Source organism: Narcine bancroftii, chromosome 3, assembly GCF_036971445.1.
Source record: "Narcine bancroftii isolate sNarBan1 chromosome 3, sNarBan1.hap1, whole genome shotgun sequence".
Taxonomy (NCBI): domain Eukaryota; kingdom Metazoa; phylum Chordata; class Chondrichthyes; order Torpediniformes; family Narcinidae; genus Narcine; species Narcine bancroftii.
In genome coordinates, this window is record NC_091471.1 from 241,462,800 (window position 1) to 241,482,721 (window position 19,922).

Genomic DNA, 19,922 nt, shown 5'->3' on the forward strand with positions numbered 1-19,922 from the left:
TATATTTCAAATTCAGAAATACTTGCCATCTCAATTTTAACCCAACTGGGAGGCTGTACCAAATCTATCAATGAACTAATAAATTTAAGTTGGGCTGCCTCATAATAATTTTGAAAATATGGTAAACGTAATCCCCCTAACTCATATTTCCAAGTTAATTTATTCAAAGCTACTCTCGAAAATTTACCCCTCCATAAAAAATCCCTAACCATTCTATTTAAATCTCGAAAAAAATTTTTATCAAGTAAATACAGAATAGATTGAAACAAATATTGTATACGCGGAAAGATATTCATCTTAATTGTATTTATCCTTCCCATTAAATTAATAGGTAAATCTTTCCATTTAATCAAATCAGTTTTAATTTTTTTCATTAATGGAACATAATTCAATTTATATAAAGATTGATAATTAACATTCAAAATTATACCCACATATTTAATTCGATCAGTCCATTTCAAATTAATAATATTCTTATAAACTGAATAATCTCCTTCACTTACTGGTAATATTTCACTTTTTTCCCCAATTAACTTTATATCGAGAAAGACATCCATATTGTAGTAAACATTCCTTCAAATGCAAAAGTGACCGAGTTGGGTTTATTAAATACACCAATACGTCATCAGCAAATAAATAAATTTTATACTCATCTAACCTTGTATCTATGTATTTTGTCTTATCAACTCTGCTAAAGGTTCAATCACTAACGCAAACAAAGCTGGTGATAAAGGAAAACCTTGATGAGTTGATCGAGTTAACTTAAAAGATTCCAAAATCAAACCATTCGTCAATACTCTAGTTACCAGTTTACTATATAGAGCCCTAATCCAACCAATACAAGAAGGACCAAACTTAAATTTCTCCAAAACATAAAACAAAAAATTCCATTCAACTCTATCAAATGCTTTTCTGCATCTAAGGATATCATCATCGGATGATCTAAAGATTATCGAAATCTATTAATCAAACTAATCACTCGCAAAATGTTATCTGAAGCATATCCATTCTTTATAAAACCTGTTTGATCAATATGAATCAATTCTGGTCAAATTTAGCCAGTCTATTCGCTAATATTTTAGCTATTATTTTATAATCTACATTTAACAATGAAATTAGCCTATATGAAGATACCTTCAAAGGATCTCTATCCTTTTTAGGAATTACTGTAATTAAAGCACTAGAACAAGACTCAGGTAAATCATAATGTTCTCCAACTTGACATAATACATCCCCAAACACTGTAGATAAATCATTATAAAAAAATTTATAAAATGCAACCGGAAATCCATCATCACCAGGCGATTTACCGTTCGGCATTTTCAGCATAGCCATTTTCGAATCAGTAAATTGTTCTTCTAACTCCTGTATATCTCCATCAGGTAGCATTTCAATCTGAAGAAATTGTTTTTCTTCGTGAATTGATGAGAAAACAGCAAGATGCGGGGGGAGACCAGCGGCGACCCCCTGAGGAAGTCAGGGTGCCATCGCTGGGAGTCCAGACCCGCAGTAAAACTTTAAAATGCCTTCTGTTGAGTTGCAGCAGTTACCTCGTTCTGCCACTATGTCAGAGAGAGCAGAGCTGAGCTTTACTGACTCACAGTGTATGCAATTGAATACAATTATTCAAGCTGTTATAAAACCTTTGTTGACATCTCAAATGAATGAAATGGTTCAAATGAATGCTGGTATAAGTTCAGAATTAAATATGGTTAAGACATGTGTGGATGCATCTTATGAAGAATTTAAAAAATTTCAGACTGCTTTTTTGGACTGTAAACAACAAGTGATTTCTAACACAGAAAAAGTGTTGAAGGTGGAAAAATCAGTCATAGAATTAGGAGATCATGAGAAGGAGCTAGAAAGAAAAAGAGATTATTTGGAAAATCAAAGCTGAAGGAATAATGTGAAAATTGTTGGTTTGCCAGAAGGTATAGAAGGCAAGATCCTCTTTGGTTTTTTAAAGACTGGATTCTGCAAATATTAGGGCAAGAATTTTTCTCTGGGGGATTGGCACTGGAAAGAGCCCATAGAGCTTTAAGAAGAATACTCTCAGCTGGTCAACCACCGAGACCAGTAATAATTTAATGTTTGAGTTATTTGGATAGAGAAGCAATACTTCAACTTGCAGTACAAAATGCGAGACAACAACAAACCCCATTGTTGATTCTTTTTTTTATCCTGATCTGAGTCAAGATGTCATTCATCATCGACGTCCATTCAATCCAGTTAAAGAAGTTTTGTGGTGTAAAGGTTATAAGTCTGCTTTTCGTTACCCTGCAGTGTTGAAGGTGTTTAACGGAGACTATCAATTTCGGTTTTTTGAATCTGATTGTGAAGCAATGATTTTTGCTGACTCATTGCCAGATATAAGAGGACAAAGACATAGTCCACCATTATCTCCTAAAGAAAAATTTGGTAGCTCTGGAAATGGAAGAAATGGCACAAATGGGAAAAATGGGAATGGAAAGAGTCTACCTCCTTCCGAAATGGGATCTTTGAGATTGGAGTCTTTTGGATGAAAAGAAGAATTTTTTTTCTATTTTTCTTTTGTTATTATGATATTTTGATGTTACTGATTGTTTGGCTGGGGAGGAAGAGATTTGCACCAAGTTCTTTACTAGTCATCAGCCACTGGTGGGTGACCCACACCCAATTTTTGTTTAGGGGATTACTATCTTTTCATAGTTTTTTTTGGGGGGGGGATTTTCTTTTTTTTTTCCTTTTTCTTTTTTTAGTTTTTTGTGATTTTTTTTATTATTGGAGGGCCTATATATGTTGATCTGAGTTTTTATATAAGGATATTCTTGGTATTTAGTAATAATAGTAGATATGTCAAAGCTACTTTTAATGTTTGAGGATTAAATAGTCTGATTAAACGTAAGCGAGTCTTGGCGTATATTAAGAAAATTAAAATTGCCTTTTTACAAGAAACACATTTGAATGTGAAGGAAAGTGTGAAATTAAAAAGGGATTGGGTTGGGCATGTATACTCTTCTTAATTTAATTCTAGAGCTAAAGGTGTAGCAATTTTGAAACATAAAAATTTATCTTTCGAATTACAATGAATGGAGGAAAAGGCAGGATGTGTTCTTAAAGTGATTTGTAAGATTTTTAGTGAATTTTGATCTTTACTTAATATTTATGCTCCAAATGCAGATGATGAAGTATTTATTTCAGATGCATTTTTATGTTTGGGTCAAGCTAATGATAATATTTTAGTTGCTGGTGATTTTAATTGTGTTTTGGAACCTTTATTAGATAAATCTCTGAAGAAAGTTAAAAATTCTAAGATGGCAATCCAGTTCCAAGCATTGATGAAAGATCTTAATTTAGTAAATATTTGAAGACGTCTTAATCTGACAGAGAAAGATTTTTCCTTTTATTCATCTAGACATGAATCGTTTTCAAGGATTGACTTCTTTTTAGTATCGACACATTTACAAGGGAAAATACAACAAGCGGAATATAAAAGTAGGGTGATTTCAGATCATTCTCTGTTATATTTTACATATGAAACTTCTGAGAAAATTCAAATAGCTTATCGATGGAGATTTAATACAATGTTGTTAAAAAATAAGGAACAAATAAATTTTTTAAAAGAAAATTCTAATTCTGTTCAAAGTAAGTTTGTATTATGGGATGCTATGAAAGCCTATTTGAGAGGACAAATAATTAGTAATACTTCTAAAATAAAAAAAGAATTGATTAAATCAGAGTCTTGAATTAGAGAAACCGATTGATGAGTTAGAAAAGGAATTTCAGAAAGATGCTACAGAAGATCGGAAAATAGAATTATCTAGGCTGAAATTGAAATATAATACCTTGCAATCTTTTCAATTTGAATGTGTGATTAATAGGACTAAACAACTGTATTATAAATGGGGAGAGCAAGCACATAAGGTATTGGCGTGGCAATTAAAGAAAGAACAGATATCAAGGACTACTAATGCTGTTAGATGGAATTCTCTTATTACTTATAAACCTCGTGAGATTAATGATGAATTTTATTCATTTTATAAAAAGTTATATACATCTGAAGGAAAACAGGAAACTGGATTGATTGATTTTTTAAAAAATCACAGTTGAATTTACCCATGCCTCTTTCTGTTTATCCTTTGAAGAAGGGCTCGGGCTCAAAATATCAGCAATATATCTTTGTCAAATCCTGTGGATGCTGAAAGACCGGCCGCTTTCTGTTTTTAATAAGTGTATGGCATGGGTAGCATAGCTATTACAGTGCCAGTGACCATGGTTCGAATCCCATGATATCTGTAAGGAGTTTGTATGTTCTCCCTAGACCTGCCTGGGTTTGCCCTAAGTTCTCAGATTTCTCCAAAATGTACAGGGCTGTAGGTCATTTTGGGTGTAATTGGGCAACACGGGTTTAGCTTCTATTATAAATAGAATCTGAAAAAAAAATTAAATGTATATGTAATAGAATTCTAAAGAAGAGGCCATTTGTTCAATAGGATCCATGCTGGAACCCAGTAGAGCAATATCATCAGTCCTACTGTCTGTCTCTGATTCTCTTCGTAACTCTGTATCTTATTAGAATGCAGCACATAGACTCCATTGTGTGGTGAACACCCCACCACCCCACATTCATATCAATGGTCACAGCCAATGGTTGTCAGCACACTGCTGTTTCCTGGGATCTTATTCGCTTTTCTGCATCATGTGGCAGCCGATGTTGCAGAAGTATTTCGTGAGCCGAGTAACACTCAGTAACCAAACTCTGTCGCCCTCACAGCTGCTGGCTGACACTCGAGTTGGGGTTTAACTGGAGTTTCCAAGGCCCAGTCTGTTTCATCATTGTGGTAAGCTTCTTATTTCTTTCTTTGATGCTGTGAATCCAGGCTGGGGGTGTCACTCGTCAATCAATTCGCCTGCGGGCATCTGCGGTTGGCTGCATGATGACCTCTATGGGATCAAGCTCCACAAACGGCCAGGTATCACTCTGTTCTCGCTGGCCCCAGAAAGGAGAAGAGTGAGCTTGGTAGCTCTGTGCAACCAATGCAAGGGGGGCTGTGGGTGAGGAACACAGCCTTGAATCCTCTACCTTTTGAGGGATGAGCCCTATGTAGTAACCCCTTGGACATCACTGGTGGAAAGCGAGAAAGATTAAAGTCTTCCACTACAAATTTAATGAATAAAGTAACATATTTGAACTTGACCCTTTGGTGTGTGTCAATCACCACCTCTCATCTGAGTGGTGGCCTTTGTTGCCTGACCAGCTCCTGAGCTGTTTCTTTCAGCCCCTGAGCCTTAATTCCAACCATGTGGAATCTAAACGCCAGCCCCACGATTAACAGGAGGTATGTACCCAGTTTACACATCCTGGACAGTTCCTCTCAGTTGTCTCTGACTCTTCAAACCATGGGTGCATTGGCCAATTCATGTTGGTATCCCCTTGGTCTCGTTCACCTCGTGCTTGAGTTTTGAGCAGGCTTCCAGATGCAAATATCAAGTAAATCAAGTTTATTGTCATCTGATTGAACAAGTACATTCCTCGGGACAAAACATGAAGACACACAACCAGTCATAAAACACACACAAACAATATAAAGGCAGGATAAGTGTTCATCTAAACAAATAAATAAATATTGTTTCGTGACTGAGTCTTGGAGGATGAGTGTGAGCGGTTCCTTTGGTCGTTCAGCATTCTCCCTGCCTGTGGGAAGAAGCTGTTCCTCAGCCTGGTGGTGCTGGCTCTGATCTTCCTGGATCCCTTTCCCCGATGGGAGCAGCTGAAAGATGCTGTGTTTGGGCATAGAAGGGGTCCTCAATGATTTTGCCTGCCCTCTTCAGACAGCAATCCCAGTAGATCATGTCGATAGGGTGACGGGAGACTCCAGCGGTCCTCTCTGCCACTCTTATGGTCCTGCGTCTGATCCATTTCTCTGCAGCAACCATACCACACTGTCAATCAGCCAGCCAGGATGCACCACTTCCATCTTCTCAGGAAGTGCAGTTGCAGTTGCACCTTCCTAACAAGTGAGGAGATGTTGAGTGTCAGTGATAGGTCACTAATTAAGTGAACTCCAAGGAACTTGGTGCCCTCCACTCTCTCTACTACAGAGGTGTTGATGTGTAGTGGAGGGTGGTCATTCCTGATTCTCCTGAGGTCCATGATCATTTCCCTAGTCTTGTCCACGTTGAGACTCAGGTTGTTACTCTCGCACCATATCACGAGATATGTGTTGCCGTTCAAGCCAACCACTGTTGAATCATCTACAAATTTGATGCAGATGTTTCACTGTTGGAGGTTATTGTCTGATCCAAATGTAAGTTCCTGTTATTAAAATAGTAAAAACACAAAAATGCTGAAGGAACTCAGCAGGTTGTTCAACGTCCACAGGAGGTAAAGGTATATAACCAACATTTCAGGCCTGAGCCATTCATCGAGTAAAAAAAGCAGGTAGGCCCCTGAACAAAAAGGCTGGGGTTGGAGGGAAGAAATGACAGGGGGGAGGAACAAAGGGCAAAATAATAGGCCTCGATAGGCTTAGAGCTTGAGAGCAGCAGGGAGTTCAAAGGGGGAGCAGAGAGGCAGACTCTAACAGAACTCCCTTTGAAGAGGAGAACTTATTAAAGCATGTCTTTCTATTTCCTCGATTGTCCTTTCATTTAACACTGACCAGGTTGGAGAAACTGCTTGGATTTGGATCTTGCCGGTTGCCCACTAAAGAGAACCCATGAAGCAAAGTGGTCACATTGTGGGATTCAGGGCTGGATGGAAGGGGGAGGTAGGGAAACTGGGCAAAGGCTTCCTGATCTTCTGGGATGGAGTTCCCAAGTCACAGACAACCCCCTTCCCTACCCCTATGGTGAAAGGGTTAGTGGCTCCCAGTTAATTCTTCTCCTGAGTTTCCCTGGGTTATGGAAGGATAATGTTATAAAGACCAGTGGATTTTCCAGCCCATAGTATATGAAAGGAGAACTTTGAGTAAGAATGGGGGGGGGGTGCAGTTGGCAGAACAGGGCAGCACAGTTAGCGTAGCGGTTAGTGCAATGCTGTTACAGTGGCAGCGACCTGGTTTAAAATCCCACGCTGTCTGTGATGAGTTTGTACATTCTCCCCATGTCTTTGTGAGTTTTCCCTAGGTGCATTCTTCAAAACGTGCTGAAGGTTGTAGGTTAATTTGGTGGATTTGGGTGGTACAGGGTTGTGAGCCAGAAGGGCCTGTAAAGTTTTTGACAAAGTATGGGGGTTGGGTCTACAGAGCAGAGAAAGTACAACTTGGCAGTGAGAGAGAAAGATGCGCAGGAGAATTTCACATGCGGTTGGAGAGCGCCAAATCCAACTTCCTCAGGAAACTGTTTCTCTTCCTTTCCAGGTCAACACGGTGCTGTTAATTTCCACACTCATCTACCTGCAACACCATTTCAAATCACGCAACAAGAATGTGTCGAAGATCTCAGAAACCAGGTACACAACCACACATCACTTGGACAGACCTACCACTCCATCGACTATGCTGATATTGATGCCAAATTTAATCCCTGGACACAATTGATATCTCTCCCTTTCCTGGTTGTTCCTGGGTCTGTCTAAACACTTCTAAAATGTGCTATTGTATCCACTTCCACCATTTCCATTGTGAGTAGTTTTGGGCTCCTCGTTGAAGAAAGAATGTGCTGACATTGGAGAGAGTTGAGAGGAAGTTCACTGGGATGATTCTGGAATTAAAGGGTTATCATATGAGGGCTGTTGGACAGCTCTAGGTTCTAGGCCTGTACTCATTGGAACTTTGAAGAATGAAGGGGCGATCTCATTGAAGCATTTCAAAAGTTGAAAGGCCTGGGCAGAATAGATGTGGAAAGGTTGTTTCCCATTGTGTGAGAGTCTAGGACAAGAGGGCACAACTTCAGGATTGAAGGGCGTCCACTTAGAACAGAGGGTGGTGTAATTTGTTGTTATGGGAAGTTGTGGAGGGCAGGTCATTGGGTGTATTTAAGGGGGATATTGGTAGGTTCTTGATTAATCAGGCCAACAACAGTTATGGGGAGAAGGCCGGGCAGTGGGGCTGAGTGGGAAAATGGATCAGCTCATGTTTAAATGGTGGGGCGGACTTGATGAGCTGAATAGCCTATTTCTGCCCCTGTGTCTTATGTTCCAGGCGCCGACTACTCTCTGAGCAAAACTTTTTTTTAAAATAGACTTAGCTGGCTTTCATTCAACAGACCCACCACCATCATACCAGCTCTGACTCTCTCCCTTTTCACTCTGCCCACTTTCACACAGACCAAATCAATACTCATTTCTCCCCTTATCATATCCAATTAACACTTTTTGTTGGTCTGGACTCCTCCCCCGGCCAGCGCTGACTTTATTCTGAGCATTCCTGTTCTTTGTTTATTCCTTGAAGAAGGCCTCAGGCCTGAAACAACGGACTGTAGCTCTGGACTGCTTTATATACAAGGCCACCGGGATGACCGCTGGTGACCTAGTGGTGTAATTACATATCACCAAAGTGAGATTTCAGAAAAATATTGTTTTAGTGTATTTACCTCATTCAATTTGCTTGGGGCCCCATCACTCCTTCCCTCCCTCCCTCCCATCGCTCGCTTGATGATCAGGCTTTGTTTGATGAGCCTGATCGAGACCCAGCACTCCCCTCAAAGCACTGTGGGAGACGGCAAGCAAGGGGACCCCCGAGCAAACTGAATGAGGCATGGGGGTGGGTGGCACCTGCCCCGTGCCTCATTCAATCTATTCAGGGTGTTATGCTCATTGAACAAAGCCTGATCGTCAAGGCCCAGCGCTCCCCGCAAAGCACTGTGGGAGATAGCAAGCGACGGGAGGGGGGGGGAGAGATAGAGTTGCTAGGCAGGAAGGAGGGAGAGAGCGCGCCCTTACTATGGGAAATGAGTGGCGGCAATGCCAGAAACCACGGGTGAGTAGTTTGAGTGCTTTCCTGTCACCATCTTCCATAATGGCAGCACCAAAATGTCATCTTTGCATATAGGATCTGGGGTGGTTTTTGAGGCTTTTATGGGGGGGAAAGAGGGTGTACTATATTGCCGTCAAATACAGGAATTGCAAAAGAATACAATGTCAGTGTGAGTTTTTCATACACACAAATACAATGCAGAGATTATCTGAAATTCTTACTTGACCATAATAGTAAACATTTAAATTGCATAAATGCCAAGATAGAAAAAGAGATCATAAATCTCAGATTCAAATTTCAGATTTATTTTCATGGTACATACATGACATCAAAACAACCCTGAGATTCTTTTTTCTGCGGGCCAGGCAGAATTACCACTTATTGGCAGTTGGGAAAAAACTGTACCCAACATACACAAGTCAACAAGTTAAAATTGAAACAAACTGTACACAATTTACGTGTGTAAACAAATACAGATGGTCCCCGATTTACGATGGTCCAACTTACAAATTCTCAAAGTTATGATGGTTCTAATCCGTACTTTCGAGTTCTGATGTGTCCCCGCTGTTGCGATATGCAGCACACTACTCTCTCGTGACGCTGACTCAACCACGCTTGCAGTCTCTGCATTCAACATAGTGAATTCAACATTTAATTATAAAAATGGTAGGTGCAGTATTCTTTTATGCTTGTCCTATTTTTTCAACTTACAACGGGTGTACTGGAATGTAAGTCGGGGACTACCAGTAGGGAAATGTAAACAAACTGTGCATTACAGAAAAAAAAAATTATGGAGGCAGCAAATCTCCGCCTTAACAGTTGCCATTATTTTTTCTTTATATAAAAGGTCCTCCTGTGTCTCCTTTCCTTCAGCTCCCCAACCCTCCCCCATTACCTCAGCTTTTTAATCTCCTTTTCAATATTTTTTATTGGATTTAGACCATGGTGAAGATGGTGAGAGGAGAGCACTCAAACTACTCACCCGTGGTTTTTTATTAATAAATTCTCAGGATAGGCTGCTCAGTCTTTTTTTTTAAGATTAGGTAGAGTTTAATAAACTGAATATCATAACAAACATACAGGTCTTTTTATCTCTTCTACCCTCCTACCTGCATCTTACCTGTTAGCCTGTCCCTTCCCAGTGCCCCTTCCTCCCTCCTCTCCTCTCCTCCATCTACCTTTTTATTCAGGCACCTGCTTTTTGTCTGCACCTCGATGAAGGGCTCAGGCCCGAAACGCTGGTCACCCTTTACTTCCTATTGACGCTGCATGATCTGCGGAGTTTCTCCAGCCCTTTCGTGTATCGTGCAACATAAGACAATGTTCTGCTCAGGAGATCACATGGAGCATGGTTAGGTTAAGTATGGAAACTGTAAAGAACTCTCCTGAGCTGTTATGAGCCCAGAGGAAGCCAAAACCCAGGAGCAATAGAAATTCACCAAGACAAACGGTTAAACAAAAGTTGCTTTTAATTTTCTTTAAACATAAAAACAGGATTAAACTTTAACTTATTACTATTAACAACTTAATTCCCTTCTAATTCTAAGCGCATGTGTATGTAATGTGTATATGTTTAGGAAAGTTCTTTGATTCACAGTCCAATCTCACTTCTCACTCCTCCCCGGTATCATGTAATTCTTATACTGTGCACAAAATTTAACATTTATGAATTTTCACCAGGTTCTGCTGCTTAAAGGTAAATGGTTACTCCTCAGGAAGGTTCTAGTTGATTTCAGAAAGAGATTTGTTGCTCGTTGGACACACACACCTGATTTCCCCTAATCAGCCACTTCAGTGTCTTGCAGAAGAAACTTGCACCATCATGGGTTTTCCAAATTATAACCTCTTCTTCCAGGTCACCAGAGTTCCTCTTGTATCCCTTATTTTAGTCCTCATATTTATGTTTGGCCTGACCCTGACAGTGGATAAAGTCAAGAACAGACATATCGTTGCAGGAATTGATGGAGGATTTAAAATGTCAGGACGTGATGAAGGTCCCCGACTACGAAACAGTGACAAACCATTGACAAATCGTTGGCTCAAGTTTTCAGCCTCCGCAGACTTTGTGTTTCTATTACTTTTTATCAACCTGTTTTTTCTCCATTTGGCCAGAACCCTAACATTAAAGGCTGCTGCTCGAATGCTGGTGTTGGGCTGCCCCTGGATCTTCGGGATATTTCAAATCGATGAGAGCACGATGTTGTTCTCTCACTTATTCACGGTCCTCAACAGTCTCCAGGGTCTGTTTATTTTCCTGATTTACTGTGTTTTTAATCGCCAGGTAAGCATTCCTTCTGCAGAGATAAACACTTCCTACTTCTGAACAAAAATAACCTAGGGGTGGGGGGAGCTCATCGGCTTTGGAAAGCAATAGTCGGTCAAGGTTTTGGGCCTGGATATTTGGCTGAGGTGTACCTCAATAAAAGGTCCTGACCTGAAACATATCAAATGTCTACAAGAGGTCCACAAGTTTCTGAGAGGCATTGGTAGGGTGGACAGCCAACACCTTTCTGGCAAACACCAGAGCAAACCTGTACAAAGTGAAGGGACGGAAGTTTAGGGGGGACGGGAAAGTTTTTTTTCCAACAGAGAGTTGTGGGTGCCTGGAATGCCTTGCCAGGGATGGTGGTGGAGGCTGAAACAATAAGGGCACTTAAGGGACACTTAGGCACAGGGATGAAAGAAAAAGAGGGTAACAAGGTAGGGAATATTTAGTACTTTTTGTTTGGAAGGAATATATGGGTTGGCACAACATCAAGGGCCAAAGGTGCCTGTACTGTGCTGTAGTGATCTACATTCTATGAAGCAGAGAGAATGTGGACACAAGTCCACAGTTCCAGAAGGTGAAGGGCGGGTAGGTGGGGCGGCAAAGCAACAAGATGGTTTTGCAGATGAGAAGGGGTGATGGCAGTATGCTGTTCTGCAGACCTGAAAGGAGTACTACAGGGTGATGTGGACATGAAAGTCTTGTGGCTCAGTGGATTGGAAAGGAATACAAACACAATGCTTGAGAAACTTAGCTGGTCAAACAGTGTACTTTATATAGCAACGGTAGTGATACATAACCAAAATATAGGCAGGCTCCCTATATACTGCAAATCTCTGCAAAATCTGTTTGAGGGATGCCTAACCTGAAGAGGTTCTTCTTTTCTCTCTGAAGGAAGTTCTGTAGGGACCCTCTCACTGCTCCCCATCTGTAAGCCCCTCCCGTCCATCATTTTGTTCAGGCGTCTGCCGATGTTGTGTTCAAACCTTGACGAACGCCCCAAGCCTTAAACGTTAGCTATATATATATATATTTATATTTAGAACACAAGAACATAGGAAATAGGGGCAGGAGGCAGGTATCAAGCCTGCTCTGCCTTTCAATGAGATCATAGTTGATCTGATGATTGGCTCAACTCCACCTACCTGCCTTTACCCCATATCCCTTAATCCCCCACTATGTCTTAAATATATTTGCTTCAATGGGTAGCAAATTTCAGATTCACCATCCTCTGTGAAAAGCAGTTCTTCCTCATCTCCATCCTAAATCTACTTCCCTGAATCTTGAGGCCATGTCCCCTAGTTCCAGTCTCCCTCACCAATGGAAACAAATACCTACCTCTATCTTATCTATGCCTTCCACTTTAACACTCCCACCTGAGGAAAAATGTGCTGTCTACCTCATCTATGTCTCTCATAACCTTGTAGACTTCTTTTAAGTCACGTCTTGACTATCTAAAGCCATCTCTCATCCTTCCTATTGCTGTCCCTTCTTGTCCATATCAACAAAAATGCTTGTCCACGCTAATCCAATTTTACCCACATTAGACCCATGTCCTTCTCCTCCTTCCCCTTCCCAGGTTCCTGTCCAAGTCCCCTTTTAAACCTAGTACTAGTCTCTGCCACCACTGCCTCCTCTGGAAGCTCCTTTTGAATATTCACGGCCTTCTGTGTGGAAAATGGAGCCTTTAGACCTCCTTTACATGCAATCTACTGTGGTTCTACAATCCCCTCCCTGGCTGTCAGTCTCCCAGGAAACTATATGAGAGAGCCTCTGATTAATCCTTTACTATTGATGTTAGTGTCTTGGCAAGGATTGTGTGAGCAATCTGTATCCCAAGGAGACTTCTCAATGTCAGTTTGCTACACTGGTCTCATAGAAAATAACAATGGATTGTCTTATAAAAGTCAACGTGCACTGTAATAAAACAAACAGCAGAACCAATTAAGTGTACAACATTTTCTTTATTCAACCTTAATAACGCTAGCGGGAGAAGGTGTTCAAAGGAGTAGAGTAACTCGTTCTCTACACTAAGCCCCACTCAAAGCACACAGTGTTCATCCCATTTTTATACACCTTTGAGAAGGTGTTCAAAGGAGTAGAGTAACTCGTTCTCTACACTAAGCCCCACTCAAAGCATACAGTGTTCATCCCATTTTTATACACCTTTGAGCAGGGTATCTGTGTTTCACATGAGTTGCACACAGCTGACAATACTTGTTTTTACACATGTACTCTTGAGGTGTCTGCAGATGGCTGGGAAATGTCAAGATGTCCTTACTCTCAGTGTATTTACATTATATTCTTTGTGATGTTAGTTACTCTCTCATTACAGCACCATGTAATAAGGCAGCTACTGTATTTTCTCACCTCATTTCATTAACCCTTTGTTAAGCATATTCGCTAAACTTATTCTTTCACAATCCAACCCTGATTGACCTAATAAGAGCAGGAATACCTTGTTTCCACATAGTAGAGGCCACCTACTGACATTTAAATTCTCACCTGACTTTGGGATGCAGCGTGTTGCTTTCCTTGAAGGCAATGATTGATCGAATTATTCTCCCTTTCATCAAAGGTGATGAAAGAATTTCGGAAGTGGATGACCAGTATAAATAAGAATTCCACTGTTGTGTCCTCGCAGATTGAGATGAACTCTACTGAGGTAAGAATCTTAACCCAGAAGGTCAGACATCCTCAGCTAGTCTGGCTACAAAGAGAATCAGGGTAATAAACCAGGTTAATGATCTTGCTTCAAAACTTGTCCAATGGAAGATCATTCACTCAAAACATTTAACTGTAAAACTTAGGAGAAATAGGCCAATCTGTCCATCACTTTCTCTTTTATGTCTGATAAGTGGCGAGTAAGTCACAATACAAAAAGGACAGGAAATAACCAACTGAGCATCTTCGTTCTGTCCGCATCAGTGTCAGGGATCTCCAGGTGGTCCCACTCCCATAATTACATGGCCTTGTACTATTTTCACCAAGACCTCCCATAAATTGGTGGAATAACAATTGATTTTTCTGCCTGGACACTCTCCAGCTGGATGGCATTAACATCAACTTCTCCAGTTTCTGCTAGCCCACTGTCCATTCCCTTTGTCTTCTTTCCTCCAGCTCTCCACCCCCTTCCATCGAGTTGAATCATACATAGTACAGCAGTAAAAACACAGTACAATGCTGAGGTTCAGAGAGAGTTTAGGAGGTTTGGTACATCAGGAACCTTGGCAAATCTCTACAGATGTGTGGTGGAAAGTGTACTGACTGGCTGCATCAAATCAATGCCCCTGAGTGCAAAAATGTAGTGGCACAGCCGAGGACCTCACAGGCAAAACCCTCCCCATCATTCGAGAACATCTATAGGAAACGCTGCCGTCGGAAAGCATCAGCAATCATTAAAGATCCACACCATCCAGCACATGCTCTGTTCTCGCTGCTGCCATCAGCAAAGAGGTACAGGTGGCACAAAACTCGCACCACCAGGTTCAGGAACAGCTGCTCCCCCTCCACCATCAGACTCCTCCATGACAAAATCAATCATTTAAGGACTCTTACTTCGCACATTATTTACTTTTGAATATTTAGTTTCTATATTGCCGTTTGTTTGCACTTCCTTCTTAGTTACATTTCTCTTTTGTACACATATCTTGAGAACAGTTTTTTTTAAACTCCCACTAAGGTAATTCTGCCCTACCCATAGAAAAATATCAGGGATGTCTGTGATGTTATGCATGTACCCTGACAATAAATAAAAACTTTGAACTTTATTTGAGACAGAGATTGATAGGTTCTTGATTAGCCAGCGCATCAAAGGTTATGAGGAGAAAGCGGACAGCGGGGCTGAGTGGGAAAGTAGATCAGCTCATGGTTAAATGGCCTATTTTCATTCCTATGTCTTATTGATATGATTGTCTTTTGTGAATTGCATGTCAATGGTTGGGACTTGAGCCATGTTCTTCCATAATCTTAACTCAAGACTAGCAGAATCCCAGCCATAAAGCAGAGAAACTCCATGGTGGGGTGGGGTGACCTGGTTGCAGCTGTGTCTAAACTCGGCTAAAGCGGAGCTCCAGAGAGCATTTCCGTCTCCACTTGGTTATTCGCTGCCCTCTGCTGTTGGTTAGGACCTTGAATAACTTAAGTAACAATGCAGTTTGCTCCTCTTGTTGGTAGGATTAAGCCACGGTGCTCCATGTTTGCCCTATCCTCTCCGCTCCACCCCCTAAGTGAGTGCAAGGGTTTTTGGCATATGATTGTGCTATCACCTGCGGTGACCTGCAATCAGGGGGGAGGTAGATCAGCTAGTTGAGGGGTGTCACAATAGAACCTTGCACTGAAGATTAGCAAAACCAGGAGGAAATCAGAACATGAACCAGCCCTCGATGATGGGTCAGCGGTGGAGGGGGTCAAGAATTTCAAATTCCTGGGTGTCAACATCTCTGAGGATCTGTCCTGGAATTGCAAAGAAGGCCGGCCAGCGGTGATACTTTGTGAGGAGCTTGAGGAGATTCGGTTTGTCACCCAAGACTCTCAAAACCATTAACAGGTGTATCGTGCAGAGCATTCTCTGTATTGGTATGTAGGTGCCAATGCACAGGACAGGAAAAAAATCCAGAGTTGTTAAACTTGGTCTGCAACATCACGGGCACCAGTCTTCACTCCATCCAGGGCATCTACAAGAGGCGGTGTCTGAAGAAAGCAGCCTTTCTCCTCAAGGACCCCCACCACCCAAGCCCTGCCCTCTACCATCAGGAAGAAGGTACAGGAGCCTGCAGATTAGCACCTAGTGGCACAAGAACAGCTGATTCCCCTCTGCCATCAGATTTCTGAATGGTCAATGGACCACAGACACCACCTTACTTTCTATTTCCTTGCACTGTTTATTGATTTTTGAAATGTAATTTATTGAAATATTTGCCCTGTAATGCTACGGAAAAACAAAAAATCTTGTGCCATATTCACGACAATAAATTCTGAATTTGATTCTGAAACCCTGAGTGTCCAAACAGGATATTATCTCTCCTGGAGTATCTATTGAGGTACAGTCCAGCTTGTCAATGTTTACAGCAAGGGTCCTCAAACATTTTATACCATAGACTCCTTCATGGAATCTTTGATCCCTCATGGACCCCAAGGTGCAGAATCCTTGGAGTCATGGTGGCGCTGGCAGTACTGGACACACACCCACTTCTTCTCCACTCTGTCAAACTTTCATTCTCTACTTATTAAGAGGCTGAAGCCAAATAAATGACACCCTCCCTCCCCTGGTCGGCATTTATCAACCCCTTGCATTGTCCCATCAATACCCAGGGATCGATATCAACTACTTTGGAATCCCTTGGGTAACAGCAATAAAAAGTGAAGACTTACAGAGAGTGAGAGGTCACTTAAAACAAAGCTAAGACAATGTGACTGAGACACTGACAGTGGACAGTGAACAGAGAACTTTCAGTCCCACAACATTAGTCTTACCTGTGTGCTGGTTGGAGCAAACAAATAATGTCTTGTGTTTTCTTTCCAGACAACAGCATCAAATGTAACGAAGAAAAGGTTCAACGCTCAATGACAAAATTTGGCTCAGAGAATGTCTTTATTTCATGATCTTACTGTGCTTCTGACGCTGAAGGTAGTGAGTTCAAGTCCCATCAAACTTTATATAAAAACCAGAATTGAAATGGCCAAACCTTTCAATTCTGCATCCCACTCCCATACTCGTGCATGTCCATGCCCTCATGTACCATCTCTCCCGTAAATTGGAGGAACAATACCTGATTTTACCTCTGGGCACTCTCCAACTGGATGGCATTAATATCGACTTCTCTAGTTTCTGCTAACCAACTCTCCATTCACCCTCCCTTCCCTTTTTTCTTCCAGCTCTCCACTCCTTCCCTCTCCATTCAGTCATCCCTCCTCCCGTTTGCTGGTGTTCCTTCCTCACTTATCCGCCTATTACCTCCCACCTGTTGGACCATGCTCTCCAGCCTCCCCCCCCACCCCCACACACACACCTCATTTTGTTCAGACGCCTGTTGACATTTTCCCATACCTTGCTGAAAGGCTCAAGCTTGAAAGGTTGGTTATGTATCCTTATCTGTGCTATATGAAGGACACTGTTGACCTGCTGAGTTTCTCCAACATTCTTTTTACATCAACCACAGTGTCTGCGGATTTTGGTGTTTTATATAGAACTTTAGATCTCAGGGCTGGTCACAGTTCCAGATTCTACCAAAGTTGTGAAAAGGCACTTTATGGTTTGAAGTTGTTAAGTTTTTGCATAAAAGTATGTTTGCATAGGAATGTATATATGAGATTCCATGCTCCCTCTGTGTGATTGTAAGTACAGTAAAATTTGGAATTCAATCAACCAGCAAAAAAAATCAAGGAAAATAAATAAATGAAAATTAAAATAAATAAGGATAAAAATGTAAATGGTGTTGGCATAACACGATTGGTATAGCAGTTAGCACAACACCTTACAACACTCTGCTGTCTTTGAGTTTGTGTGGTTTTCTCCAGGGGGCTCTGGTTACCTCCCACCCAACTCCATACCAGGAGTTGTAGGTTAACTGCGGGTAAATTGGGCAGCTCACACTTGAGGCTGAAATGCTGTTTGCCTAATTTTTAAAAAAAATTAAATTAAAAGTTTAAAATTGTAAAAGTTTAAGGTTCTCTGAAGTAACACATAAACCTTTGGTGAAGATGGGAACAAATATTCAGCCAGCGGAGGGCCTTGGTCATGCTTTCTATCCAGAATTTTGTGATGTACTTAGTGTTAATGCAAATATATTAGTTTAGCATTGTAGGAGTGAGTCTCGACCAACTGGAAAACTCACTTATCCGGCATCTACCAATGCCAGGTGTTTTGCTCCATATTCAGACATTCTACATTGCTTTCTTGTTATTCCCCATTCGATATGCAAAGGTAGAACACACACACCTACCTACCTTTTGGGAGTTGAGACTAATTTTAGCCTGAGATAACACACCTCCTCTTCTGGTTTTGTGATAATGAATTTTTATAAACTTAACTCATGCACTTATTACATTCATTTAAAACTAAGTCTATAAAATGCATACTTAAATGATTTTGTTTAATTTCAGTAAAACTGTTAATTTGCAAAAGAGGACATGCTTGAAAATCACTGTATTGATAAATAAATCTTATTGCACCAACAATGCCAAGTGTAATGCATGTTACTTAAGATGGGATGATTGCCTAATCTTCCCATCAGTCACATCCAGAGCCAGCCCTCCTGTGAGTGGTGGGTATTGATTTTTAGATGAGAATTTGTGGTGAACCCTGACTTCATTTCTGTATCTTCTGGACAGAATAGATGCACTAGATCTGTTTGATGTGGAACAAACCCCATTTAAAGTGTACTCTGATTCAAACAACTGAGTCGCACTTTGTCTTCAAATCCTCGGTGACACAACCACCAAAACCATTCTGTTTACACTGGACAACATTTTTCCCCCTAAAGGATTGCTTCCTGAAAAAATAATAAAGGATTATGATAGACAACTTCAAGCTGAATACAAAGATAATTTCAGATTTTCTGTATCATGTAGGAAGTTGGAGAAACATTAACTTTCATTGAATTTAGCATGTTTGATCACATAATGATGCTAACCATTGCATTAGTTCAAATGACCTACAAATGCTTTGCCACTCATTTTTGTTTGTCCTCAGCATCTGATGCCTTGTGTCAGTCTCCAACAATAGTTGGCAAGCATTAGTGGGTTCCAGTTGTCCTGATACTGCTTTTCCATGATCGCAGTGTCCTGGTAAAATCTTTCACCATGTTCATCATTGACTGCACCAAGATCAGCAGGGAAGAAGTCCAAGTGTGAATGCAGAAAAAGAATTTTCAATGACATTTTGTACTTCATGGTTTTGTATGTTTGAAGTAGACTTAAAATATGACATGAAATCACAAAAATAGATTATATCTAAAAAAACAGTACATGATAGGAAAATGTTACGGTGATTTTCATGATTAGTAGCCCAAAATCCATAAAACATACCCAAAAGTGTTCAGGAAGAAAATTCTTTTGTTGTCCAGTGTAATTGGTTGAATGAAGGCCCCCTCTCTACTTTGTCTCCACTCCCACCAGCATTCAAACAGACTCCACTTGCAGACCTTCATTCCAATGAACCCCCTCAAGTTCATAGCAATTTTAAGATTCTGTCAGACCTCTGCAAATCACACCCTCAATTATGAAATATTGGTAGCCAGTGAGAGGAAGGTGCAGAAGTCTTTTTGTACTACAGATAAGCAGAAATTCTGTCTGGCCGCAGGAAAAAGAATCTCAGGGTTGTATGTGATGTCATTAAATTTTAAAATTTAGACATATAGCATGGTAACAGGCCCTTTCACCCCTGATACCTCAGTGGTTAGAACACTGGTTTTATAAAGTTCATTACTCGTTGGAGCCTCTTTTCTGAGGGGGGGGGGGCACTCTGTCTTCCTTTCAGTAGGCAAAACTTAAAGAACTTCACATATTTTACATTCTAAATTTAATATACGTGACAATAATAAAAACTTTACTACACATAGGGTGGTCATTGTATGGAACAAACTGACAGCGGAAGAGGTAAAGGTGGGATCAATTATATTTAAAAGACATTAGGACAGAACATGAATAGGAAAGGTTTAGAGGGATAGGGACCAAATGCAGTCAAGCAGGGCCATCAAAAAATTGGGCTAGGATGGACCAGTTGGGCTGAAAGGCTTCCATGCTGCAGGACTCCATGC

General features: G+C 40.8%; 1 protein-coding gene across 4 annotated transcripts in view; it reads left to right on the forward strand.

Moving 5' to 3' along the window:
• LOC138758412 (adhesion G protein-coupled receptor E1-like) overlaps positions 1 to 18,342 on the forward strand; it is a 76,379-nt gene extending 58,037 nt beyond the window's left edge. For all 4 annotated transcript variants that reach the window (XM_069927284.1, XM_069927285.1, XM_069927286.1 and 1 more), the window contains 5 exons: positions 4,754 to 4,820; positions 7,341 to 7,432; positions 11,010 to 11,178; positions 13,742 to 13,828; positions 16,688 to 18,342. In XM_069927284.1, the coding sequence (XP_069783385.1) occupies positions 4,754 to 4,820; positions 7,341 to 7,432; positions 11,010 to 11,178; positions 13,742 to 13,828; positions 16,688 to 16,732 (460 nt within the window). In that variant the 3' untranslated portion in view covers positions 16,733 to 18,342. The remainder of the gene's footprint in view (positions 1 to 4,753; positions 4,821 to 7,340; positions 7,433 to 11,009; positions 11,179 to 13,741; positions 13,829 to 16,687) is intronic.
• Positions 18,343 to 19,922: the final 1,580 nt, after the last annotated feature.